This window comes from Anomaloglossus baeobatrachus, chromosome 12 (genome assembly GCF_048569485.1).
Source record: "Anomaloglossus baeobatrachus isolate aAnoBae1 chromosome 12, aAnoBae1.hap1, whole genome shotgun sequence".
Taxonomy (NCBI): Eukaryota; Metazoa; Chordata; class Amphibia; order Anura; family Aromobatidae; genus Anomaloglossus; species Anomaloglossus baeobatrachus.
Window position 1 is genome coordinate 38,164,914 of NC_134364.1, and position 27,793 is coordinate 38,192,706.

Sequence of the window (27,793 nt, forward strand, 5' to 3'; positions counted from 1 at the left end):
TCACAGTATCATGAGCAACATGCAGCCTGCAAAGTGTTGAAAAACAGTACCTTGGATACTTTGGATAAATGGTCATATTACGCGTTCCACCACCAAATAATGTAATCATCAGGGTGAGACGAAAATGACCGCAAAACAGCTGCTATACCGGATATTCTTTATTCAAGCTTAGTGCAGGATTAAAACAGCGGCGGGAGGAGACCTGGATACCGGCCCCTCACTGAGGACGATGGCCGTTTCGCCTGTAATTAGGCTTCTACGGGTCCACCAATGTAACGCTGAGCTGTTAGTGTACCTGGAATGAAGTCTAGAGGGGTCCGGCTACCGTATATTATGGTACCCAATACCATAATCACCATTACCACCAGCCCCTGGAAATCTTGAGCACAGCTGTGTTCACTCACATTGAGCCTCTTCTGAAGTCGGGTGTACACATCCTGGCTTCACAGAGGCGCACTACGTATGATCCGAAGTATTATACACCATATATCAGAATATTAGTACCGGGAGATAATGTCGGCTGAAACCAGCACAGCTAAAGAACCACTCCATAAGTAACAATTCAACACGAGAACCAGAGGTTTGTTGGTCATTATTAAATAAATTTTATTAAATACAAAGACACATTCAAAACATATGACAAAACATAGTTATGTGCAAAAAACACCAATAAAAAACACACAAAAGGTAGTGGGTAGAAAAACTTAATACTGAGAGCTGCAAAGTCTATCGGAGAACGCCTTATAGTATATCACTATCAGATGCAACAGTGCACAATACATACCATCAGGCATCACCATAGACAATGATGCAAAGATAAATGAACATACCCAAAGTGCAGGTGCCAGCCCAAAAAAGGACAGCTCAAGACCCCGACGCGCGTTTTGCTTAATCATGGGCATGGGGATAATGACCAACAAACTCTTGGTTCTCCTGTTTAAATAGGATGATCCAAAGTGCAGAAGTTGTTCTTCCGATCACGCGCAGTTCGCCTCACTGAGGGACACATACACCCTGCTTCAAATGTGGCCTAATGTGAGTGAACAAAGCTGCGCACATACGCAAGATTTCCAGGAGCCGGCGGTGACACCGGTTTGGGGAAATCAATCCCTTTAACAGCTGGGCATTACATTAATTTGCTGGTGGAGTCAGTGGTAAGGATATTTCTCCAAAATGTCCCGTTTTCCAACTTGATAATGCCAGGTTGCATGTTGCTTGTGCTACACAGAGGTTTTGACAATGTGGTTTCCATTTTTTTCATCATCACATCCTGTGAAATCTCTATTCATAATTCCACAGGTTATCATTTTTGCTGTAGAAATGTCTAATTTAAGGAATGTACATACACAGTGATGGCCAAAAGTGTTGGCACCCATGAAAGTATTTCGCACAGAAAATAATTGCAATTACACGTTTTATTATACACATTTACGGTGTATATTGGAACAACAACAAAAAAAAACAAAAAACCAAAAAGGTAAAAAAGGCAAATAGACATAAGTGTCACACAAGCCCCAAAAATGGGCCGGACAAAATTGTTGTCCCCCTCAACTTAATCTTTAGTTGCACACTCTTTAGAATAAATAACTGAAATCAATCCCTTCCTATAAGCGTCCACAAGCTTCTTCCTCCTCTCACCTGGAATTTCAGACTCTTCTTTATAAACTGCTCCAGGTCTCTCATATGTGAAGACGTCTTCTCCCAGCAGCAATTTTATGATCTCTCCACAGGTGTCAATCGGATTTAGATCTGGACTCATTGCTGCCACTTCTGAACTCTCCAGTGCTTTGTTTCCAGCCATTTCTGGGGGCTTCTTGTAGTATGTTTGGGGTTATTGTCCTACTGGAAATCCCATGACCTATGACCCAAACTCAACTTTCTCCCACTAATCTGCAATCCAAAATCCTTTGGTAATCTTCAGATTTCCTGACGCTTTGCACACAGTCAAGGCATCAAGTGCCAGAGGCATCAAAACAACCCCAAAATATCTCTGGCCACCATATTTGACTGTAGGTGCTGTGCTCTTTCCTTTATAGGCTTCATTCCGTTTTCGGTAAACAGTAGAATGATTTGCTTTAGCGAACAGCTCTATCTTGGTCTCATCTGTCCACAAGACGCTTTCCCAGAAGGATTTTGGCAAGCTGCAGTCTAGCTTTTTGCTGACTGTCAGCAGTGGGATCCTCCTGGGTCTCCCCCATAGAGTTTAATTTCATTCAAATGTGGACAGATAGTTGGTGCTGACACATGCATTCTGAGCCTGCAGGACAGCCTGAATTTCTTGAGAATTTGTTTAGGGCTGCTTATGCACCATCCGGACTATCCTGCATTGCAACCTTTCATCAATTTTTCTCTGCCGTCCACGTCCAGTGAAATTAGCTACAGAGCCATGGGTTGTAAACTTCCTGATGATGTTGCGCACCGTGCACAAAGGAACATCAAAGATCTCTGGATATGGACTTTGTAACCTTGAGAGTGTTGATATTTTTCAACAATTTTGGTTCTCAAATCCTTAAAGGGAACCTGTCACCAGAATTTTCGCTATTAAACTAAAAGACTCCCCTTCTGCAGCTCCTGGGCTGCATTCTAGAAAGGTTCCTCTTGCTTCTCGCCCCCCTTTCAGACCTAAATAACTTTCTAAAATATTACCTTTTGCTATGGTAATGAGGTTTGCTGGCCCCGGGGGCGGGCTGTATTTTGTCTGTTATCCTCCCTCCTGCCGCTGTTCGCCGTCCCCCAGTGTTCATTTACATAGATGAGGCCGCCGCCCTCATCCCCCGCAGTGCTCCAGGAGGTCTCGCACATGCGCAGTGGCAGTATCGCAAGACTGAGCACTGTTTTAAAAAAAAAAAAAAAGGTAAACGGGCATGATAAAAATAAGCAATGGGCATCGCAAGCGCATAACTGTAGAGGCAGAGCGCGGGCACGAGATTATGGACGGGTACTTGGATGACGCTGGTGATGACATTCATATCACATTCATAATCTCACGCCTGCGCAACAACATCACCGGCGCTCGCGTTTTGAAAATAGTACTCAGTCCCGCGATAGTGCCACTGCGCATACGCGAGACCTCCGGAGCACTGCGGAAGATGAGGGCGGCGGCCTTATCTATGTAAATGAACACTGGGGGACAGCGAACAGTGGCAGGAGGGGGGATAACAGATGAAATACCGCCCGCCCCCGGGGCCAACAAACCTCATTACCATAGCAAAAGGTAATATTTTATAAAGTTGTTATTTAGGTATGAAAGGGGGGCCAGGAGCAAGAGGAACCTTTATAGAATGCAGCCCAGGAGCTGCAGAAGGGGAGTCTTTTAGTTTCATAGCGAAAATTCTGGTGAAGGTTCCCTTTAAACAGTTCTCTTGTTCTTTCTGTTTTCCATGCTTAGTGTGGCACACACAGTCACAAATGCTAAGATTGAGTCAACTTCTCCCTTTTTTTTTTTATCTGGTTTCAGGTGTGATTTTCATATTGCCCACACCTTGCCACGGGTGAGTTTGAGTGACAATCACAAAAAAAAAAGTTGTTTACCCACAATTTTGGAAAGATGAAAACAATTTAGTCCAGCTCAATTTTAAGGTTTTCTGTGAAATTCTGTCCAATTTGCCAATTTTGTTTTGTTCCAATACACAGAAAGGAAATAAACGTGTTTAACATAACAAAACGTGTAGTTGCAATAATATTTGGGGAGAAACACTGCATTTTATTGGAACAATTTCAAGGGTGCCAACACTTTCGCCCATGGCTGTATAATATTATAGCCAGCAGGTCACACTTTCCGAATGCTTTCATCCAAATTGCAGAAATTTGTACACAACCCCCAGAGATCACAAAAACTATTTTCTCCCACGGTTTCCACATACACTAATAAAGGTCAGGCCTCCGGAGGCCGCCTTTGGGAACATGGCTATGCTACAGAAAATGCACTGGCGTTAATATGTCAATCTGTGAAAATTCTGCCTGCTAGGATTTGCTTCTTTATATAAGCTGCAGTCACATTTATATGGCACATGTGAACATACACTTATGCTTTTGCTGGGCAGCCAGACTTATGTTGATCATGTCCTATCCTTAGGATAAGCCATTGATATCAGATCGGTGGGGGTCCGACATCTGGCTGCACCGTTCCATTCACTATGTACATCCAGCCGCCGGAGCCGAAATTAGCTGGGGGGGTTCCTCAGGGGTGCCTGAGGTCTGACCCCCACCAATCTAATATTAATGACATATCCTAAAGAGAAGTTAGAAAAATCAAAATATTCTTGAATTACCGGTTCTATCGCATTTTTTTGTGCGCCCCCTACCTATGCGATACAGATCAAGTCACATGTATCATGCACGCAGACAACATAAATCGTCATATTCTCTCCTATCCTCATACAGATGCTTGACTCTCCATTATGGCACGACCATCTTTTTGTATTTTGAGACTAGTGACAGGATCAGGACTAGAGTCTCTTATTGTCATCTGAAACGTATTTTCTTTCTTTGGGTGTGGCAAGGGTTAATGTAAGTTTTCCTCGTCAGCAGCTTCTGACTCCTAGTCTGGTGTTTCCAGTTTGGGACCCAGTTGCAGTCCATTTATATAACCTGTGCTTCTGTTGTACTACTGCAGTGGTGGGACTAGCGATCCTCACCTGCCAGCTCACTAGCCAGGGCTTACTGCAGGGTCTCTCATGGCTTCAGGTTCCTGCTCGGCGACAGGTGGGGAACCTGTATAGGGACTGGCTAGGCGTGCAGGGTACAGTGGCAGATAAGTTTAGGAGGTGTCCATCTGCCCTCTCATTAGCATCAGGGACCACCGTTGTTAATGTGGCCCCGATGTACCCCTTGCTTACCTTGGTAAAACCCCTGTCGTGTCTTTTACCTCAGCCCGGATCTTCCCTAAGTCCGTGTTGTGACTTATTACTAGCGTTCTGCTATGTTTTAGACATTCATAGCTTTCGTAGACTTCTATGGGTTCTAATTAAGTCTATGGAGGCCACAGAGGTTGTAAGGCGTGGATGAGCATGCATAATAAGAATTTACTGCACATGCTCAGTAGCATCTGAAGGCTTTTATGGACTCTTTTATTGGACCAGTCGAAGCGTAATCAGACGCGAAACGGCCGTCGTCCTTGTGAGGAGCCTGCACCTAGCTCCTCTCCTGCCTTTTACCCTGCACCTGTTCCAATAAAAAAGAACGTTTCGGCACAGTGGAGAGTGCGGTCTCTTTCCTTTCTGGATTGTTTTTGGATTTACTCTTTTATGGACTCTATTGACTTTAAGGGAACACGGAGCGTGCGCAAATCACAACTGCTCAGGACAGAAAAAGGGAATGCATCCCCAGGGATAAAGGCATTTCTTGTCATCACAAACGGCACAGTGTTGTAACTTCCAGAATCATTAAATGTTAGAAAACAGCATCACCCCGAACGCCTTTCTGTAGAGTGCTTTCAATAACTGATCGAGGCCTTTGCACCATAGAGCCAAGAGGTGGAGCCTTGATTATATGGTCCTATAGAGCCTAACAGACGCAACGTTCAGCGGGTGCCATGTTGTAAAGGAGATGGAGCGTCAATCAGCACCCACCTAAAAAAGTATACTGTACGCCACTCTGTCTAGAGATCACAATAGGGGGTCACCGAGAAAAGGACAAGTATCCATAGCCTTGAGAAATGAGGTCATTGTGTTCCCGCGGCTCTTCATATTGCTTCCGTCAGCAGTTAGAAGAAAGGAAAGACTAGCGAGAAACTGTGACCGCGAGCTGCCGACACATGGAAGCAGTAAGGATGTCCCACGGATCATCCAGTATACACATGTGCCATCTTGTGACACTGCACGGTGTTAGGCGAGCGTGGTGAGGACAGGTGCAGGATTTGTATATTATGGAAATCATGGCCTAACACAATGCTGGTGATGGACTGCGATCTGATACATGAGATTTCGGCTTCACGATGAAACAAAGCGTCAGCACTTTCTGCCCAATTCCAAATGTTAACTGTTTATGGGATAAAACACAGCACATTGTGACTTTTGCCTGTCTGCCAGGTGCCACCTTTAGGCCAAGTTCACACACTGTATCCTTTTGCTGCATTTTTGAGGTCACAAAGATGCACCAAAGTGCACGCATTTCCTTCTCCCAGCAAACTATGAGATTTCGATTGCGCATCTTTTTTTGGCTGCGTTTTTGAAGAGGTTGATGTTTTTGATGCGTTTTTTAGGACCAAAAAGATGCCGCATGTGAACAAACCCTTATATCTGAGCACCCACTGACATCACAGGTATACCTGGTAGCTGCACATAAGCCGCGATACAGTGCTCTGCAAACTCCATCACCTTACATCCCATATCACAGCTAAAGCTATTTTCACACTTGCGGTTTTTCCTTCAATCGCGATCCGCCGTTTTGGAAACCAGCGGAATCCGTTAACGGATTCCGCTGCTTCCCATAGACTTGTATGGACGACGGATTGAGACTAATGGACCTGCGTTGCTTCTGCTGGCCGACGCTGCGTTGCTTCTGCCGGGCGGACAGAACGCAGCATGGAATGTTTTTTGAGCAGTGGAATCCTTAGGATTTCGCTGCGCATGCTCTCTCTGGCTCCCTGCACACGTAACCAGGGTACACATCGGAATACTAAGCAAAGTGCTTTGCTTAGTTACCCGATATTTACCCTGGCTACGTGTGCAGGAAGCCCGACACTTCCCTGCTCAGCTCCACCCCCTCCCGCACTCCACTCCGCATGTACACACGCACAGGCGCGCGCGCACACACACACACACACACACACCTGTCCCCAACCATGCAGTCCCCGACACTGACGTCCTCAGCGCCATGGCCCCGCTCGGCTCCACCCCCCGCACACATTCTCGGCGGCCAAACGATCAGCTGATCACCCGGTGGCCGGCTGCTGTGAGCGATCAGCTGATCACCTGGCAGCTGGGTTATCAGCTGATCGTTTACAATAGTCTGCCGCCAGTAAAACTGTATAAAAAAAAAACAGCATTGTTTTGTACGATCCGTTGTGCCACTATATGCAACGCATACATTGCATCCATCACACAACACAATGCAACGGATGCCGTTCAACGTAAGTGTTAAACTAGCTTAATATGTAACCTGGATTAGTAACGGCGATAGAAAACAGTCTGGAAAAGGTGACGTATGGGTCTTTTCTTATATGCAGTGATGACATCAGAGCATATTCACACCTCATCCTGACGTGGCTGTTGCAGCAAATCCACATTAAAAAAAACTGGGTGAACAAACTTTCAAGACCGGCACAAATTCTGTTTTTTGTGAAGTCTGCCGCTTTAGTGCTTTTAAATCTTTTAGTCCGGAAATACAATTACCGTATTTTTCGGATTATAAGACGCACTTTTCCTCCCAAAAGTTTGAGGAATATGAGGAGTGCAGCTTAAAATCCAAATGTAGCTCACCGGGGGGTGGTGGAGACGGGTCATGGGGGCAGCACAATGCTGTGCTGCGGGCGGTGATCTCTGCGGCGCTGCTCTGTGTGGCGAGAAGCGCTGTTCTGTGCAGCGGGCGGAGAAGCTCTGTGCAGCGAGGCACGGGCCATTCTGAATATGTTGGCTGTAAGGGCATCAAATAATGGTGCCCAGAGTCGGCGCATGTGCAGTTGGAGCTCTCTGCTCCAGCTCTCATCTGCGCACACGCCAACTCCAGCCACCATTGCTTTGAAGCCTGCACCGCTGACATCTTCAGAATGGCCCCAGCCTCACCACCTGCAGTGAGCACCAACACCGAGCAGAGCCCGCTGCCCCAACCCAGCAGTGCCGGCTGCCCCAGCACAGCGCCGCAGCCCATAGTGAGCATCTGGGGCACCCTCTGCACCGCCGTACACCAGCATCGCCCCTGCCTCCTGTGACCCCACTCCACCACTGCTGCCACCCCACCTCCCCAGTAAGACACCACCGGATTATAAAACGGACCCCCCCTTTTTTTTTTTTTTTTTACCTTCTCTAATTTTGGGGTGCGTCTCAATCTGGTGTGTCTTATAAAACGAAAAATACGGTATACATTTGACGTTTTTACACTTTTATTGAAACCTACAGTAAGTTATGTAAAGACTAAATATTCATAGTGACGACGCTTATTTTTTAAGTTGTATCCAGCATGGCAGGGTAACTTGTAGCTCAGCCTCTGGGCCAAATCCTGACTGACAGCAGCAGATCCTTGTCTAATCAGGGCTTGGAATTTATCACAATTTTATTTTCTTTGTCCACCTTTGAGGCTTTCCCTTGTCCACCTTTGAGGCTTTCCCTTGTCCACCTTTGAGGCTATCCCTTGTCCACCTTTGAGGCTATCCCTTGTCCACCTTTGAGGCTATCCCTTGTCCACCTTTGAGGCTATCCCTTGTCCACCTTTGAGGCTATCCCTGGTCCTCCTTTGAGGCTTTCCCTGGTCCTCCTTTGAGGCTTTCCCTGGTCCTCCTTTGAGGCTTTCCCTTGTCCACCTTTGAGGCTTTCCCTTGTCCACCTTTGAGGCTTTCCCTTGTCCACCTTTGAGGCTTTCCCTTGTCCTCCTTTGAGGCTTTCCCTTGTCCTCCTTTGAGGCTTTCCCTTGTCCTCCTTTGAGGCTTTCCCTTGTCCTCCTTTGAGGCTTTCCCTTGTCCTCCTTTGAGGCTTTCCCTTGTCCTCCTTTGAGGCTTTCCCTTGTCCTCCTTTGAGGCTTTCCCTTGTCCTCCTTTGAGGCTTTCCCTTGTCCTCCTTTGAGGCTTTCCCTTGTCCTCCTTTGAGGCTTTCCCTTGTCCTCCTTTGAGGCTTTCGTTTGTCCTCCTTTGAGGCTTGACCACAAGTGTATCAATGGGAAACTGAGGTATTTCCTGCTCATGAACCCAAAATGTCAATGTTTTTGTTCACCGAGCCAGTTCGCTATCACTTTTTTCTTGGGACATAGGGCTTCATAATGGCAAAATAACTTTGCAGGAAGTACAAGGATTGCAGAGGACCGGGGTAAAGTTATTACTCTGATGAAGCCCACTCCAGACAGTTTGTGACATTTAGAAGAATAACTGTATGGAGAGGAAAGGGTGAGGGCTACCATGAGTCCTGTGTCTGCCAACTGTGAAGATCTGGAGACCCTTCATGTGTGAGAGCTTCTCACCATGGAGGGGGGAAAGGGGGTCACTCAACGATTTAGCCATGGCTAAAGAACAGGATGTAAACATCCTCCAAGAGCATCTTCCCCCAATTATTTAGGAGCAGACTGATGATGAGACGGAGACCATGTCACAAGGCAAAATTGATAACCAAGGGCTCAGTGAGCAAAACATTGTAATTTTGGGTCCATTGACAGAAATCCCATTGAAAATCTTGTCAATCCTCAAAAAGCAGGTGGACAAACAAAACAGAAATTGTGATAATCTCCAAACACTAATGAGACAAGAATGGGTCATCAGTCAGGATTTGGCCCAGAAGCTGGAATCCAGGGACGAGGGGCAGACGTCTTCAAAAATAAGGGTCGACACTGTAAATATTGAGTCATTCTATAAACTTGATGTATTTAGTTAAAGGGCAAAAAAATTCTAATAATTACACCATAAAAACATCTGACAAAAAGATCTAAGAACACGGAAGCAGCAAACTTTGTGAAAAGTAAACTTTTATCAGTTTCAAAACTTTTGGCCACGACTGTTCTGTATGGGGCACCTGGTCCTGTATCATTTATATCTTCCCTGCCCTAGAGTACCAGCAACGGCAAAATAAAGTGGCAGATTTCGCTGCGGACATGCTGGGAGTGGTCACACATTTTTCTGGAGAAATGGGCAGCACAAAAGGGACAAGCTGTGGATGTGAAATTTGCAGAATCAGTAAATTTCTGTAATCATCGGACGTCAGGGGCAGTCCACGAATCCACAGGATCGGCGATGTGCGTGTGTATGATCCCACAAATGGGGATCCCAAGGTTCCCTGCATAAATGGGGCTATCGTACACGAGTGACCGCTGCTCTACACGGCTATACAGTGGCATGCAGAAGGTTTGGCACCCCTGGTAAAAATGACTAATTGCGAACAGTTAGGGGTGCTTCACACACAGCGAGCTCGCTGCCGAGATTGCTGCTGAGTCACGCTTTTTGTGACGCAGCAGTGAAGTCATTAGCGATCTCGCTGTGTGTGACACTGAGCAGCGATCTGGCCCCTGCTGCGAGATCACTGCTCGTTACACACAGCCCTGGTTCGTTTTCTTCAAAGGCGCTCTCCCACTGTGACACACAGATCGCTGTGTGTGACAGCGAGAGAGCGACAAATGAAGCGAGCAGGGAGCAGGAGCCGGCATCTGGCAGCTGCGGTAAGCTGTAACCAGGGTAAACATCGGGTAACCAAGGTGGTTACCCGATATTTACCTTAGTTACCAGCCTCCGCAGCTCTCACGCTGCCTGTGCTGCCGGCTCCGGCTCTCTGCACATGTAGCTGCTGTACACATCGGGTTAATTAACCCGATGTGTACTGTAGCTAGGAGAGCAAGGAGCCAGCGCTAAGCGGTGTGCGCTGGTAACTAATGTAAACATCGGGTAACCATACCCGATGTTTACCTTAGTTACCAGTGTCCGCAGCTTCCAGACGCCGGCTCCGTGCAAGCGCAGCGTCGCTTGCACGTCGCTGCTGGCTGGGGGCTGGTCACTGGTTGCTGGTGAGATCTGCCTGTTTGACAGCTTACCAGCAACCCGTGTAGCGATGCAGCAGCGATCCTGACCAGGTCAGATCGCTGGTCGGATGGCTGCTGCATCGCTAAAATGTGAAGGTACCCTTAAGCAAGGTGAAGATTAAATAATCTCTAAAAGGCATCAAGTTAAACATGACATTTCCTTTGTATTACAGGCCGAAAAAAAAAATAAAAAAAATTACCAAAAAAGGATAATGGGCCGATGCTAAAGTTTGGGCACCCTGCATTGTTAGTACCTAGTAGTACCCCCTTTGGCAAATATTACAGCTTGTAAATGATTCTTGTAGCAGCCAAGAGTTTTTCAATTCTTCTTTGAGGGATTTTCATCCATTCTTCCTTGGAAAAGTCTCCCAGCTCCGAGAGATGCCCGCCTCGTCTCCCAGCTCCGAGAGATGCCCGCCTCGTCTCCCAGCTCCGAGAGATGCCCGCCTCGTCTCCCAGCTCCGAGAGATGCCCGCCTCGTCTCCCAGCTCCGAGAGATGCCCGCCTCGTCTCCCAGCTCCGAGAGATGCCCGCCTCGTCTCCCAGCTCCGAGAGATGCCCGCCTCGTCTCCCAGCTCCGAGAGATGCCCGCCTCGTCTCCCAGGTCCGCGAGATGCCCGCCTCGTCTCCCAGGTCCGCGAGATGCCCGCCTCGTCTCCCAGGTCCGCGAGATGCCCGCCTCGTCTCCCAGCTCCGAGAGATGCCCGCCTCGTCTCCCAGCTCCGAGAGATGCCCGCCTCGTCTCCCAGCTCCGAGAGATGCCCGCCTCGTCTCCCAGCTCCGAGAGATGCCCGCCTCGTCTCCCAGCTCCGAGAGATGCCCGCCTCGTCTCCCAGCTCCGAGAGATGCCCGCCTCGTCTCCCAGCTCCGAGAGATGCCCGCCTCGTCTCCCAGCTCCGAGAGATGCCCGCCTCGTCTCCCAGGTCCGCGAGATGCCCGGCTCGTCTTCCAGGTCCGCGAGATGCCCGGCTCGTCTTCCAGGTCCGCGAGATGCCCGGCTCGTCTTCCAGGTCCGCGAGATGCCCGGCTCGTCTTCCAGGTCCGCGAGATGCCCGGCTCGTCTTCCAGGTCCGCGAGATGCCCGGCTCGTCTTCCAGGTCCGCGAGATGCCCGGCTCGTCTTCCAGGTCCGCGAGATGCCCGGCTCGTCTTGAATGCACTCTTCTTTTCAGGTCTAGCCACAGATTTTCAATGATGTTCAGATCAGGGGACTGTGAGGGCCATTGTAAAACCTTCAGCTTGTGCCTTTTGAGGTCATCTATTGTGGATTTTGATGTGTGTTTAGGATCATTATTCATTTGTAGAAGCCCTCCTCTTTCCTCCTTCAGCTTTTTTACAGATGGTGTTACGTTAATGACACGCCCGCCTCAGGGCCGGGAGTACTCGAAACCGGGCCGGACTAGTCCGGGGACGTCAGCGGTGGCGGGGGTCCAGCTCCATGACTCTGGTGGTGTCTTATAAATAAAGGGGGGGATGATGATTATATTACAGTGGAATAAAGTTCATGACGCCACATGTGGTTTCGCGGCTATGTCAGCCATCGCTGCGCTGTAGGTTTCCCGGGACAGGTGATGAGGGGCCAGGTGAGGTGTTTACTCCCCACAGGTGGAGTGAGGCCTCGTGATAACCGTTGATAATATGAAAGGTCTATGAGGGCAGGCTGTGACACCGGAGGAAAGGAGACGACACCAGGGCTTTGCAATAACAGTCTTTTACCCACTGTACTGGTTCAAGCTTGACAGCCATTTTAGTCCATCCACAGTATGCTGGGATTCCCAGTGATGGGCAACCACCGATCCTGAATAAGTCCGAGGCCAGTACCGGTACACCCTTTGTTTGCCTTTCCTGGCCGTCTCTCTGCTTTGACTTTCTTCCTCCTGTCCTGCGCCTCCACATACAGTACCCTGAGCCAGGAGCCATGGACCAGCAATGGGACTTCTGCCTGCCTGGCTCCCTCTGGGGGCCTGCAATGGGACTTCTGCCTGCCTGGCTCCCTCTGGGGACCAGCAATGGGACTTCTGCCTGCCTGGCTCCCTCTGGGGACCTGCAATGGGACTTCTGCCTGCCTGGCTCCCTCTGGGGACCTGCAATGGGACTTCTGCCTGCCTGGCTCCCTCTGGGGACCTTCAAAGGCAGATGGCCTCTTTCTTACCCAGGATGAGACACCACATCTCTGACTGAGGTGAAGTACCTTTGCGGGGATGGCAGCCTCAGGGGCGCCACACTTGCATCAAGAATTTTTTTAAATGACATTGAATCCATTGTTTCCTCTACCCGTGAAATGTTCTCCGTGCCATTTGCTGCAACACAACTCCAAAGCATGATTGATCCACCCCATGCTTAATGGTTGGCAAGATGTTCTTTTCCTGAAATTCTAGGCCTTTTTTCTCCACACATACCTTTGATTATTGTGGCCATAAAGTTCTATTTTCCCTCATCGGTGCACAGGACTTGTTTCCAAACTGCATCAGGCTTGTTTAAATATTCTTTTGCATACTTCTGACTCTGAATTTTATTGTCAAGACATATGAGAGGTTTTATTCTGATGACTCTCCCATGAAGAACATATTTGGCAGGTGTCTCTGAACAGTAGAGCAATGTACCACAACTCAGGAATCTGCTAAAAATGCCATTGTATGTAAAGCGCTGTGGAATTAACAGCACTATATAAATGAATAAATATTATTATTATCTTCCTGATGGTCTTTTGCAGTCAAGCAGGGGCTCTAATCTGCCTCACTTGCAATCCTACAAGCAGCTCTCACAGACGTTTTGCTTGGTCTTTCAGACCTTATCTTGACCTCCACTGTTCCTGGTAACTGCCATTTCCTTATTACATTTTGAACTTGAGGAAAGGGCAACTTGAAAATGTTTCCCTATCTTCTTATAGCCTTCTCCTGCTGTATGGGCCTCTACGATTTTCAGAGTGCTAGGCAGCTGCTTAGAAGAACCTGCAGCTGCTGTTTTTTTGGCACAAGGTTAAAGGAGGCTGGGTTTCTATAAACCTGTGAAATCTGCATCACTTGGCCTTTCCTAACGATGTTCGTAGACAAGCCATAACCCCCACAGGCTAGTTAAAGGGGTGGTTCACTACTCTGCTTTAGTGGCCAAGTCCCTGCAAGACTGATAGGGAAGGCTTGTATCTTGTTCAGCCAATTCTGCCTGAGCGGTGATATTGCGGTCCGCTCATCCCCATGAAGTGACCCCCCCGGCTCCCTAACCTCTGGGATCCGATAATATCACATCAACTTCCAGTTGACCTGACATCACCATGGCTGGCCCCAGTCTCCCTGAGTGACTGAGCTGTGGGCAGCGTTTCATGGCTCGTCACAGCTCAGCATGTCGCGTGCTCTGTCCTTCACTGCAGAGCACCGCAAGCAGGAGCAATGCTGGGCTGTGACTAGTGGTGAAACTCTGCCCACAGCCCAGTCACTCAGGGAGCCTGGGGCCAGCCATGGTGATGTCAGGTCAACTGGAAGATCTCAGTGGTCATGGAGCCTGGGGTCACGTGATGGGGATGAGCGGACCGCAATAGCGCCACTCAGAGGCAGGATTTACTGAACACGGTGTTAAGAAAAAACCTTCCCTATCAGATTTACAGGGATGTGGAGGACCAGTCTGCATTTTAGCATTGCTGAGGCTTCTCCTAATGGGGACAGAGGAGTCTGACAGGCTCACTACTCTGTCCCTATTCTGGATTTTTGTTACTTGCTGACGACTGTTCCTTACGCGGTGCAATGGGACCCCTCACCTGCGATATAGCGGGGCATGCGGTCAGCTCCAGCCTCGTGGCCATTAGTCGCCCCAGTCTAGACCTCAGGACGGGACGGTTAGACGGGTCCCCAGCTCCTGTATCCCGGGGAAGGGGGGAGGGGGGGGGGGGGGGGGAGGATACTGCAGTGATGTGACCCTGTGACCTTCCCCTGACCAACACTTTACTGATCCACAAAGAGGGGCTTCACAGCGAGAGGGTCTGCGCTCACCCCCCATGTATACCCCACACACCGCTTCTATATGGAGAGCCCCTCTAAGCACCTGCTGGGGGTCCACAGTGCAGCCAGCCCCATCCCACAGCTCTCAGGACCTGCTGGAAGTTGTAGTTCTGCACCGGCTGGAGAGCCCAGCGCGGCCTGCGCGGCCCCATGATATGGCTGCCCGTACCGTGCCCCGTCCTGGGGGCAGCCCCCTCCTCCGCCCAGCACCGGTACCTGAGGGGCCCCGGATCAGCTCGATCTCCTCCACCGCCGCCCTCGATCCTGCGCTCATGTCGGCCGCTGCCCCCGCACACTGAGATCACAAGAGGCTGAAGGTGAACGCAACCCCAGCACTGTCTGTTCCTGCAGCCAGGCCCCACGTGGGGAGCACGCCGCGCGGCATCACGGGACTTGTAGTCCTGGAGCCCACAGAGTGCAGCGCTGCACAGTCATGGAGGGGGAGGCTGCAGGTGCTGTGCCCCGGCGAGAGCAGCCACATAGTCATGGGGGGTAGTGAGTCTGTATTATATATAGTATACATGGTCCGATAAGACAGGGAACAGCCTATTTCTGTAGGATGCCGCCATGCATTACTGCTGTGGCTGTGGTTGGCAGTGCAAAATGTAGTGACAGTGTTACCACGGCGTCACCTGTTGGCTGGTGCCCAGAATATGCCATGGCCGCCATAGATAAGTGACCCAGGAAATGGCATGGCCATCGCCGCATCCACACTAATCCGAACCTTCCACTCCCGGATCCAAGACTTCTTCTGAGCTGCCCCAACCCTCTGGAACGCTCTACCCCAAGAAGCTAGGACGAATCACAACTTACTCAGCTTCAGACACTCACTAAAAACACATCTTTTTAGGGCGGCCTATCACACTCCCTAGCCAAACTAAATTCACATAGACCCTCTACAACCTCTCAGAACATAACTCTCCATCAAACTCCACCGCATCCAAATGCATCTCAAAGTTTTGGCTGACTGGTCCTGGCAGCCTTTATCTATCCCCCATTTTCTTGAGATGGCTGGATTGTCATTGTAAATAAGCACTTGCACCTTGCCCCCCCCCCCCCACCTCCTTGTAGATTGTAAGCTCTCACGAGCAGGGTTGCCTTTTTTTTTATCTAATTATTTTATCTTCTATAACTGTTACTTGCTTGAATATGAACCTAATGAATTGTAAAGCGCTGCGGAATATGTTGGCTCTATAGAAATAAAGATTTATTATTATTATTATTATTAGGGACCACTAATGCCCAGGAGATGCCATGGCGACTGCCGTATATAAGGGATCACTAATGAACAGAAGATGCCATGGCCACCACCGAATATAAGGAGGGACCACCAGTGCCCAGGAGATGCAATAGCTTACACCATATATAAGACCACTAATGCCCAGGAGATGCCATGGCTTCCATCATATATGAAACGACTAATGCCCAGGAGATGCCATGGCTTCCATCATATATGAAACGACTAATGCCCAGGAAATGCCATGGCTTCCACCATATATGAAACGACTAATGCCCAGGAGATGCCATGGCTTCCACCATATATGAAACCACTAATGCACAGGAGATGCAATGGCCACCACGGTATATAAGGGACCACTAGTGCCCAGGAGATGCCATGGCAACCGCCGTATATAAGGGACAACTAATGCCCAGGAGATGCCATGGCAACTGCCATATATAAGGGACCACTAATGAACAGGAGATGCCATGGCCACCACCGAATATAAGGGACCACCAGTGCCCAGGAGATGCAATAGCTTACACCATATGAGACCACTAATGCCCAGGAGATGCCATGGCCGCCGCCATATATAAGGGACCACTAATGCCCAGGAGATGCCATGGCCGCCGCCATATATAAGGGACCACTAATGCCCAGGAGATGCCATGGCTGCCGCTGTATATAAGGGACCACTAGTGCCCAGGAGATGCCATGGCAACTGCCGTATATGAGACCACTAATACCCAGCAAATGCCATGGCCACCACTGTATATAAGAGACCACCGTTGCACTGGAGATGCCATGGATGCTGCTGCTGTACGATATATAAGGGGTCGCTGGTGCCCAGGAGATGCCATGGCCCCGGTGTATATAATGACCACTGGGGTGTCTGTGCTGTGATCACTGCATTAGGCCTTGTTCAGATGAATGTATTACATATCTGTGCGCTGTCCATATGCAAAACTGACAGCACGGAGCGCACACTGCCCAGTGCAGGATAATAGGGGGATCTGCATGTAATAGGTCCCAGCGTGCACCTCTGCCTGTATTCTGGATCACTCAGTGGTGGTGTAAAGCACAGCTCCGCTGCCCGCTCTCATCCATAGGTCAGGCGTTTTTCTTGGATACGTCACAATTAAATTATTTAAATTGTTCATGTAAAATAAAGCCCGGACACAAATAAAAGAGAGCAAATTTTTTCTGAACTTAAAACAGACAACTCTGCTTTTAGCCTTCGGGTGACTCCATTGAAGTCTATGAACACAGCACGTGAACGGCTCATTTTTAATTTTTCCTGACTACTTCCTAGGAGCTTTGGGAAAATCCAACTTTATTTTTTTATATATATTTTTTTTTTTTAATTTTCATTTACTAATGGTAAAAACAGCGCAACCAGTCAAAGATAGATCCAGCACACTGATAAAAACCATAAGTGATGTCTGAGCTTCTAAGCGTTCGCTCACGCCACCATATTTTGTGTCCAAGTGTGAACCGACAAGATATCAGATCGCGCCTAGGACCAATGTTAGCCTATGTGGCTGCGCTTTTTTTCTCAGGTTGAGGTGATCCGAGGAAAGGAATTGCAGTGTGCCCGAGTATGATTCAATAATCGGATCAGATCGCACTCGGCTATGCAAGTCAATAAGTCTGTGGAAATCATCGGTCCGCGCTCGGCTGACATCGGAGTGCAGACTGATTATCAAAGACTCAGAATAGAGAAGATGGAGAAAGTTTAGTCTCCTTCTTACAGGGCTCATAGTCATAAGGCCTCTTTCACACATCCATGCAAAACAACCGTTTTGCACAGTCCATGGTGTGTATGTGTGCTGTCAGTGTGCTATAAATGTGACATCCACAGAGCACAAAGACAGCATCTACTTGTATACTCATATGTCTCCGGCTGTGCTGTCCACTGCTGCTTCTGGGTCCACAGTGCAGTGAATATTCATGAGAATAATGAGCAGGTGAAGAAAGTGACATGAGCGCCGAAGACAGGTAAATATAGAAAATCATTTTATTTCAAAGACACGTTTTCTCCGGTACATGTCACACTGATCACATCAGTGGGCAAGCTATGTGACACCCGTGCTGCCACAGAAAACGGACATGTTGCCGTGTGGAGGACACGTGTAGGGCCGGTTTCACACGTTTGGCTTTTCGCCGGTTTGCTGGTTCTGGCGCATGCCAGTTCAGTGGCAGCGCTGTAACTTCCGGGGCACATGCTCCGGTCACATGACAGCATGTGACCGGAGCTTGTTGTGCTGCCACTGTATTGGCGTGCACTGGAACCGGCAAAAAGCCGGATGTGTGAAACTTGCCTATGCTCCACATGGACAGACGGTCCATGTGAAAACACACACATGTGCGTAGACCCATTGATTTTAATGGGTCTACGTCTGTCCGCGTCTCCGGTACGTGTGAATACGATCATCATATGTACCGGTGACACAGATGTGTGAAGGAGGCCTTAGAGAGCATTGGACCACACTATGCTGACACTCAGATTGGGGTGTCATTAGCAGAATTGGTTGGATTTTCTCGGATTAGAAAATCTACGGCCGTCTGCACCTGCCCTTAGACTGAAGTCACAGAATTGATGACCACTGTGGAGCAATCAGCTCATCCACATAGCGGACGGGAGCCGGAGCTGCCATTTACTTACACCAGTCTGCTGCATATTTCTCCCAAGCAGACCTATGGCCCTGTGTGCACGAGCACATGGACAAGTGTTGGGCCTCTTTCACACATCCGTGAAAATCACGCACGTTTTTCACGTACGTGTCAAAGGTGCGCATTGTCCTCCGTGAGCCGTGTTTATGGCACACGTGTGTTCTCCGTGTGGTATCCGTGATAACACACGGAGAACGGGAACTTTCTACTCACCTGTCCCTGGCGTTGCTGTCCGTGGTGCTGATCTTTGGTCTCCGGTCCTGCTGACTCCCTGCTGCTGCAGCTTCCGGCCCGCAGTGTAGTGAATATGCAATGAGCATAATGAGCGGGGACCGGAACCAAGTGACAGCAGCGGCAGAGACTGCAGCACTGGAGGAGGTGAGTATAGAAATTCTTTTTATTTCACAGACACTTGTGTTTTCTCTGGTGCGTGTTACACGGATCACATCCGTGCGGTCCATGTGACACCCGTGATGTCAGAGAAAAATGGACATGTCTACGTGAGGAGCACACGGGCACACAGTCCATGTCAAAACACGCATGTGTGTGCAGACCCATTGATTTTAATGTGTGTACGTGTGCCTGTGTCTCCAGCACGTGAGAAAACGGACCATACACGTACCGGAGACACGGGCGTGTGAAGGAGGCCTTAGGATGTTTAGGGTAGTCTTCAGCTCCAAGTGCAAAAAAAAAATAAAAAATCATGGAATGTTCAATTTTCGGACTGGCCTAGTGCATGTAAATAGTTGGCAGCGCCTGCACCTATAAACTGTGCACAATGGAGCACATGGAGGGGACGTCAGCTCATAGGAGCATAGCCTTAGGCCTCATTCAGACATCCGTATACCACATATGCAATCCTTTCAGCATATTCACAGATAGGACTCATTCCCACTGTAGCTTACATAGTCTTCACATGTCCGTGTTTTTTGTGGAGTGTCAAGTAAAAAAAAAAATGTCCATTTATGATCCAATTCATGAATCAAACTCTTCCATTCAAATAAATGGGTCTGTGACAAAACAGACGGCACACAGACACTATCCACATGTCATCAGAATGATGCCTGTATTTAGCTGTTTAAAGGGAATCTGTCAGCAGATTTTTGCTATGTAATCTGAGAGCAGTATTCTGTAGAGGCTGATCCCTGATTTCAGAGATCTGTTGCTTACTAGGGTGTGTGCTTTTCTTACAATAAAATCAGTGTTTTATCAGCAGGAGATTATCGCTACAGGGCTAGATATCACGTACCTCCTAGTCCAACCCCATCCACAAAACTCATTGGCAGCTTTCTGTGGACACTATATTGACAATGAGTTTTGTGAGCAGGTTACACAGGTATCTACATTCTGAGCTCTGATACATCTGCAGCAGATCAAAAAAGGTCTGTGGAGCCTCTGTCAGGAGTCTCGACACAGAAAATAGCCAGATATCCCTCCGGGAAGAACCTAGCCAAGGAGTGGCTCTTTTTGGGAGACCACCATAACCACCATATTAAGTGGCCCTTTTAGTCAATATCCAACTCTTTGACGAGTTTAGAGATATGACAATCCCGGAGGGATATCGGGCTAGTTTCTGTGTCGAGACTCCTAACAGAGGCTCCACAGACTTTTTTGATTTGCATACTTCCCAGGAAGCAATGCACCTAGGATTTCACTGTGTTGAGCGCCCTCGTTGGCTGCTGGCAGTGTTTGCTCTGGCTGGTCTGCCTGAGATCAGTGATTTTTGTCTTGCTGGTCTACTAGGCATTGCTCCCACCTGGCCAGAATCCTACTCCACACTGAAGAGGGGCAATACCCCGAAACAGCTGTCTGTGGATGGATACCTGGCTTTGGTACTTCCCTTGTCATATCTTTAAACTTGTTAAAAAGAGTTAGATATTGACTAAAAGGGCCACTTAATATTATGGTGGTCTCCTAAAAAGAGCCACTCCTTGGCTAGGTCCTTCCCGGAGGGATATCTGGCTATTTTCTGTGTCGAGACTCCTAACAGAGGCTCCACGGACTTTTTGATTTGCATACTTATCAGGGAACAGTGCACCTAGGATTTCACTGTGTTGAGCGCCCTCGTTGGCTGCCGGCAGTGTTTTCTCTGGCTGGTTTCCCCGAGATCAGTGATTGTTTTGTCTTGTTACATTTGCAGCAGAGAAAGCTGTGATTCTATTACAACTGCTGCCCCCAGTATACCAAGTGACACATCACAGGCAAACACCTAGTGACAGATTCTCTTTAATGGGTTGAATAGGCTGGACATGTTTGTTTGGTGTTTTTTGTTTTGTTTTTTTTTTAACTTCAGATACTACACAAATAGAACAAATGGACATGCACAAAAAAAAAAAATGCATAAGAATCTGATCCAAAACAGTCAGTTTTTCTCTTGTGTGCAAAAAATAAAAGTCTGAATTAGGCCTTCGTTGGATTGTAACTGGTGACCGGTGAGTGTGCGCGGTGTCAGACGTCCACCGATCTGATTCATGACCTATAAAAGGATAGGTCTGCAATATCTGGTAGCCAGACAAGCCCCCTGTGCGGTCAGTAGGTGGTCGTACAGGCCTTGGGTGGGTGCGCATATAGTCATGAATCAGTCACTGAACGTACTGTATGCGCTGCACAGGCTGTAGGACGGCGGTCTTGGGTGGGCCGTCTGGTAACCTATGATGCGCTGTCCGCAGGGGCTGCACCAACATCAAAAGATTGATGGATGTATCCATAAATGACCACTTGCTTCCCGTTTTGCTATAGGGGGATAACATGGAAATTATACAATTTTTCCGATCAGTATATAGGATGACGCTCGCAGCCTTCTCTTCACGTGATCAGACGCGTGTACAGATAAACCAGACATGTCCCAGGCACAGTCACATTATGTAATTATAAAAGTTAGAAAAGCAATATATTCCCCTTGTCACAGTCTCCTCGATGGAAACGTTCCCTTTACAAGCCCTATAAGTAATGACCATGTATACAGCTATGTACAATGTCCACATGTAACGGCAGGATCCCCCGTCCGGTCTATTGCAGCCTCATTCTCTTCTCTGGCGGGCCTTTGGGGGCTGCTCCCTGAGGGGCTTTCACCGGTTCCTTTTCCTCTTGTTTTATGGTTTCGGTTGGTTGCTCTGGTTCTTTCTTTATTTGATCAACTGCAAAAAAAAATAAAAAATTACAACTGATGTTAATACCTTATGCATTCATAACCTACACATAGCATAGATAATGTGTTATATCAGTGGCTCCGTGCCAGGCACAAGTCATGTCATGGGCAGAGGCAGTCATGCATCTCCCCCTCCCTCCAGACTGATAACAAATCCCAATCCAAGAGTCACTGGAGGTCGCAACACTCCAAATCTAGACCCCGGTAATAAAAGGTTAGGTATATATTACACCCCCACACATCAGGGACAGTATGGACACTCACCAGCTACCGGCTTCTCCCCAGATTTTTGCTGCAAAATATAAAAACATATCAGGGATTAATAAAAAAACGGTTATTTCCTTTCTGCATAGAAGTCATTCTCCTCATCAGCAGACATTAGAACAGACGATGCAATGTGGTGTGTGCTAGTGATAAGCGGGCACTATCATGCTCGGGTACTATGTACTCGTACCTAGTGATGAGCGGGCACTATCATGCTCGGGTACTATGTACTCGTACCTAGTGATGAGCAGGCACTACCATGCTCAGGGGCTCTGTACTCGTAACTAGTGATGAGCGAGCACTACCATGCTCGAGTGCTCTATACTGGTAACTAGTGATGAGCGGGCACTACCATGCTCGGGTGCTCAGTACTGGAAACTAGTGATGAGCGGGCACTACCATGCTCGGGTGCTCAGTACTGGAAACTAGTGATGAGTGGGCACTACCATGCTCGGGTGCTCAGTACTCGTAACTAGTGATGAGTGGGCACTACCATGCTCGGGTGCTCAGTACTCGTAACTATTGATGAGCGGGCACTACCATGCTCAGGTGCTCAGTACTCGTAACTAGTGATGAGTGGGCACTACCATGCTCGGGTGCTCAGTACTCGTAACTATTGATGAGTGAGCACTACCATGCTCGGGTGCTCAGTACTCGTAACTAGTAATGAGCGGGCACTACCATGCTCGGGTGCTCAGTACTGGTAACTAGTGATGAGTGGGCACTACCATGCTCGGGTGCTCAGTACTGGTAACTAGTGATGAGCGGGCACTACCATGCTCAGGTGCTCAGTACTGGTAACTAGTGATGAGTGGGCACTACCATGCTCAGGTGCTCAGTACTGGTAACTAGTGATGAGCGGGCACTACCATGCTCGGTACTAGTAACCAGCAGTCGGACGCTCAGACGGGCAAGACTTGAGCATCTGAGAATAATGGAAGTCAATGGGAAACTGGAGCATTTTTCCAGGATATCTTCCAGAAAAATGATTAAGTTCCCTACTGACTTCCATTACACTCAAGTACACAAGTCATACCCATCTGAGCATCCAACTACTCATTACAAGTGTACAGTAGTGCCCGCTCATCACTAGTTACCAGTACCGAGCACCCGAGCATGGTAGTGCCCGCTCATCACTAGTTACCAGTACCGAGCACCCGAGCATGGTAGTGCTCGCTCATCACTAGTTACGAGTACTGAGCACCTGAGCATGGTAGTGTCCGCTCATCACTAGTTACGAGTACTGAGCACCCGAGCATGGTAGTGCCCGCTCATCACTAGTTACGAGTACAGAGCACCCGAGCATGGTAGTGCCTGCTCATCAATAGTTACGAGTACTGAGCACCCGAGCATGGTAGTGCCCACTCATCACTAGTTACGAGTACTGAGCACCTGAGCATGGTAGTGCCCGCTCATCACTAGTTACGAGTACTGAGCACCTGAGCATGGTAGTGCCCGCTCATCACTAGTTACCAGTACTGAGCACCCGAGCATGGTAGTGCCCGCTCATCACTAGTTACCAGTACTGAGCACCCGAGCATGGTAGTGCCCGCTCATTACTAGTTACGAGTACTGAGCACCCGAGCATGGTAGTGCTCACTCATCAATAGTTACGAGTACTGAGCACCCGAGCATGGTAGTGCCCACTCATCACTAGTTACGAGTACTGAGCACCTGAGCATGGTAGTGCCCGCTCATCAATAGTTACGAGTACTGAGCACCCGAGCATGGTAGTGCCCACTCATCACTAGTTACCAGTACTGAGCACCCGAACATGGTAGTGCCCGCTCATCACTAGTTACAAGTATTGAGCACCAGAGCATGGTAGTGCCTGCTCATCACTAGTGTTGCTTTAAAAGGTATTTCAGCCATTTCACAATTTCTATTTTCAAGGGATAATAGCTGCTGACATACTGCTTGACAGGAGTCCAGGAGATTTATTAAAACATACCCTGGTGCATGGTTTTAGAAGCAGCAAGACAGAGAAGGTGACGTTTTAACTGGTCCTGGTTGGCATTACATGTGCAGCATCCACAGCCACTCCCCTTGAGTGACAGGTGTACAGGACATCCAGAAAAAGGCTAACACTCATTAAAGAAGGGAATTTTGTTTACTTACCGTAAATTCCTTTTCTTCTAGCTCCAATTGGGAGACCCAGACAATTGGGTGTATAGCTACTGCCTCCGGAGGCCGCACAAAGTACTACACTTAAAAGTGTAAGGCCCCTCCCCTTCTGGCTATACACCCCCCCGTGGGAGCACGGGTCCCTCAGTTTTAGTGCAAAAGCAAGAAGGAGGAAAGCCAATAACTGTTTCAAAAACAAATTCAATCCGATAAACAATATCGGAGAACGTAACTTATCAACATGAACAACATGTGCACCCGAAAAACAAATACCCTAAGAAAAAACAGGGCGGGTGCTGGGTCTCCCAATTGGAGCTAGAAGAAAAGGAATTTACGGTAAGTAAACAAAATTCCCTTCTTTTTCGCTCCTAATTGGGAGACCCAGACAATTGGGACGTCCAAAAGCAGTCCCTGGGTGGGTAAAAGAATACCTCGTGATCGGGCTGTCAGGCAGCCCTTTCTTACAGGTGGGCCACCGCCGCCTGCAGGACTTGTCTACCTAGGCTGGCATCCGCCGAAGCGTAGGTATGCACCTGATAATGCTTGGTAAAAGTGTGCAGACTCGACCAGGTAGCCGCCTGGCACACCTGCTGAGCCGTAGCCTGGTGCCGTAATGCCCAGGACGCACCCACGGCTCTGGTAGAATGGGCCTTCAGTCCAGAAGGAGTCGGAAGCCCAGCAGAACGGTAGGTGTGAAGAATTGGTTCCTTGATCCACCGCGCAAGGGTGGATTTGGAAGCTTGCGACCCTTTATGCTGACCAGCGACCAGGATAAAGAGTGCATCCGAACGGCGCAGAGGCGCCGTGCGGGAAATGTAGATCCTGAGTGCTCTCACCAGGTCCAACAGATGCAAACCCTTTTCAAATTGGTGAACTGGATGCGGACACAAAGATGGTAAAGTGATATCCTGATTGAGATGAAAGGAGGATACCACCTTGGGAAGAAACTCTGGAATTGGACGCAGTACTACCTTGTCTTGGTGAAACACCAGGAAGGGAGATTTGCAAGATAACGCCGCCAGCTCTGACACTCTCCGAAGAGACGTGACCGCCACCAGAAAAGCCACTTTCTGTGAAAGCCGAGAAAAGGAAATCTCCTTCATAGGCTCGAAAGGCGGCTTCTGGAGAGCAATTAGAACCTTGTTCAGATCCCAGGGTTCCAATGGCCGCTTGTAAGGGGGAACGATATGACAAACCCCTTGCAGGAACGTGCGTACCTTAGGAAGTCGCGCCAGGCGCTTCTGAAAGAATACGGATAGCGCAGAGACTTGTCCTTTAAGGGAGCCAAGCGACAAACCTTTTTCCAACCCAGACTGCAGGAAGGAAAGAAAAATAGGCAATGCAAATGGCCAGGGAGAAACTCCCTGAGCAGAGCACCAAGATAAGAATATCTTCCACGTTCTGTGGTAGATCTTGGCGGAGGATGGTTTCCTAGCCTGTCTCATGGTGACAACAACATCATGAGATAAACCTGAGGTCCCTAGGATCCAGGACTCAATGGCCACACAGTCAGGTTCAGGGCCGCAGAATTCAGATGGAAAAACGGCCCTTGAGACAGCAAGTCTGGACGGCCTGGTAGCGCCCACGGCTGTCCTACCGTGAGATGCCACAGATCCGGGTACCACGACCTCCTTGGCCAGTCTGGAGCGACGAGAATGGCGCAACGGCAGTCGGACCTGATTTTGCGGAGCACTCTGGGCAACAGTGCCAGAGGTGGGAACACATAAGGTAGTCGGAACTGCGACCAATCCTGAACTAAGGCGTCTGCCGCCAGAGCTCGGTGATCGTGAGACCGTGCCATGAAAACCGGGACCTTGTTGTTGTGCCGTGACGCCATCAGGTCGACGTCCGGCATCCCCCAGCGGCGACAGATCTCCTGAAACACGTCCTGGTGAAGGGACCATTCCCCTGCGTCCATGCCCTGGCGACTGAGAAAGTCTGCTTCCCAGTTTTCCACGCCTGGGATGTGAACTGCGGATATGGTGGATGCTGTGTTTTCCACCCACGTCAGAATCCGCCGGACTTCTTGAAAGGCTTGCTGACTGCGTGTTCCCCCTTGGTGGTTGATGTACGCCACCGCTGTGGAATTGTCCGACTGAATCCGGATCTGCTTGCCCTCCAGCCACTGTTGGAAGGCTCGCAGAGCAAGATAGACTGCTCTGATTTCCAGAACATTGATCTGAAGGGTGGACTCTCTCTGAGTCCACGTACCCTGAGCCCTGTGGTGAAGAAACACTGCTCCCCACCCTGATAGGCTCGCATCTGTCGTGACCACCGCCCAGGATGGGGGTAGGAACGACTTTCCTTTTGACAATGAGGTGGGAAGAAGCCACCATCGGAGAGAGTCCTTGGCTGCCTGAGAGAGGGAGACATCCCTGTCGAGGGACGTCGACTTCCCGTCCCATTGGCGGAGAATGTCCCATTGTAGAGGGCGCAGATGAAACTGCGCGAAAGGGACTGCTTCCATTGCTGCCACCATCTTCCCTAGGAAATGCATGAGGCGCCTCAAGGAGTGGGACTGGTTCTGCAGGAGAGATTGCACCCCTGTCTGCAGAGAGCACTGCTTGTCCAGTGGAAGCTTCACTATCGCTGAGAGAGTATGAAACTCCATGCCAAGATATGTTAGTGATTGGGTCGGGGTTAGATTTGACTTTGAAAAGTTGATAATCCACCCGAAACTCTGGAGAGTCTTCAGTGCCACGTCCAGACTGTGTTGGCATGCCTCTTGAGAGGGTGCCTTTATAAGTAGATCGTCCAAATACGGGATCACGGAGTGACCCTGCGAGTGCAGGACAGCTACTACTGCTGCCATGACCTTGGTGAAGACCCGAGGGGCTGTTGCCAGCCCGAAAGGTAACGCTACGAACTGCAGGTGTTCGCTTTCTATAACGAAGCGTAGAAAACGCTGATGCTCTGGCGCAATCGGCACGTGAAGATAAGCATCTTTGATGTCTATTGATGCTAAGAAATCTCCTTGAGACATTGAGACTATGACGGAGCGTAGAGATTCCATCCGGAACCTCCTGGTTTTTACGTGTTTGTTGAGCAACTTTAGATCCAGGACGGGCCGAAAGGACCCGTCCTTCTTTGGCACCACAAACAGATTGGAGTAAAAACCGTGACCTTGTTCCTGAAGAGGAACGGAAGTCACCACTCCTTCCGCCTTTAGAGCGGCCACCGCCTGCAGCAGAGCATCGGCTCGGTCGGGCGGTGGGGAAGTTCTGAAGAAACGAGTTGGAGGACGAGAGCTGAACTCTATCCTGTACCCGTGAGACAGAATATCCCTCACCCAACGGTCTTTGACCTGTGACAGCCAAATGTCGCCAAAGCGGGAGAGCCTGCCACCGACCGAGGATGCGGAGAGAGGAGGCTGAAAGTCATGAGGAAGCCGTCTTGGTAACGGTTCTTCCTGCTGTCTTTTTTGGGCGTGACTGAGTCCGCCAAGAATCTGAGCCTCTCTGATCCTTTTGAGTCCTTTTGGACGAGGAGAATTGGGACCTGCCTGAGCCTCGAAAGGACCGAAAACCAGACTGACCCCTCCTTTGTTGGGGCTTGTTTTGTCTGTGTTGAGGTAAGGATGAGTCCTTACCCTTGGAGTGTTTAATGATTTCATCCAAACGCTCCCCAAACAATCGGTCACGAGAAAAAGGCAAACTGGTTAAGCACTTCTTGGAAGCAGAATCTGCCTTCCATTCTCTCAACCACAGGGCTCTGCGCAAAACCA

General features: G+C 49.1%; 2 protein-coding genes across 2 annotated transcripts in view; both read right to left on the reverse strand.

Moving 5' to 3' along the window:
* SYNJ2BP (synaptojanin 2 binding protein) overlaps positions 1-15,022 on the reverse strand; it is a 36,944-nt gene extending 21,922 nt beyond the window's left edge. Inside the window, exon 1 of the mRNA XM_075331098.1 lies at positions 14,858-15,022. Coding sequence (XP_075187213.1) covers positions 14,858-14,915 — 58 coding nt within the window. The 5' untranslated portion in view covers positions 14,916-15,022. The remainder of the gene's footprint in view (positions 1-14,857) is intronic.
* A 6,361-nt stretch (positions 15,023-21,383) lies between these two features.
* MED6 (mediator complex subunit 6) overlaps positions 21,384-27,793 on the reverse strand; it is a 29,804-nt gene continuing 23,394 nt past the window's right edge. The window contains exons 7-8 of the mRNA XM_075331060.1: positions 21,946-21,973; positions 21,384-21,670 (exon numbers count right to left, since the gene is read on the reverse strand). Coding sequence (XP_075187175.1) covers positions 21,543-21,670; positions 21,946-21,973 — 156 coding nt within the window. The 3' untranslated portion in view covers positions 21,384-21,542. The remainder of the gene's footprint in view (positions 21,671-21,945; positions 21,974-27,793) is intronic.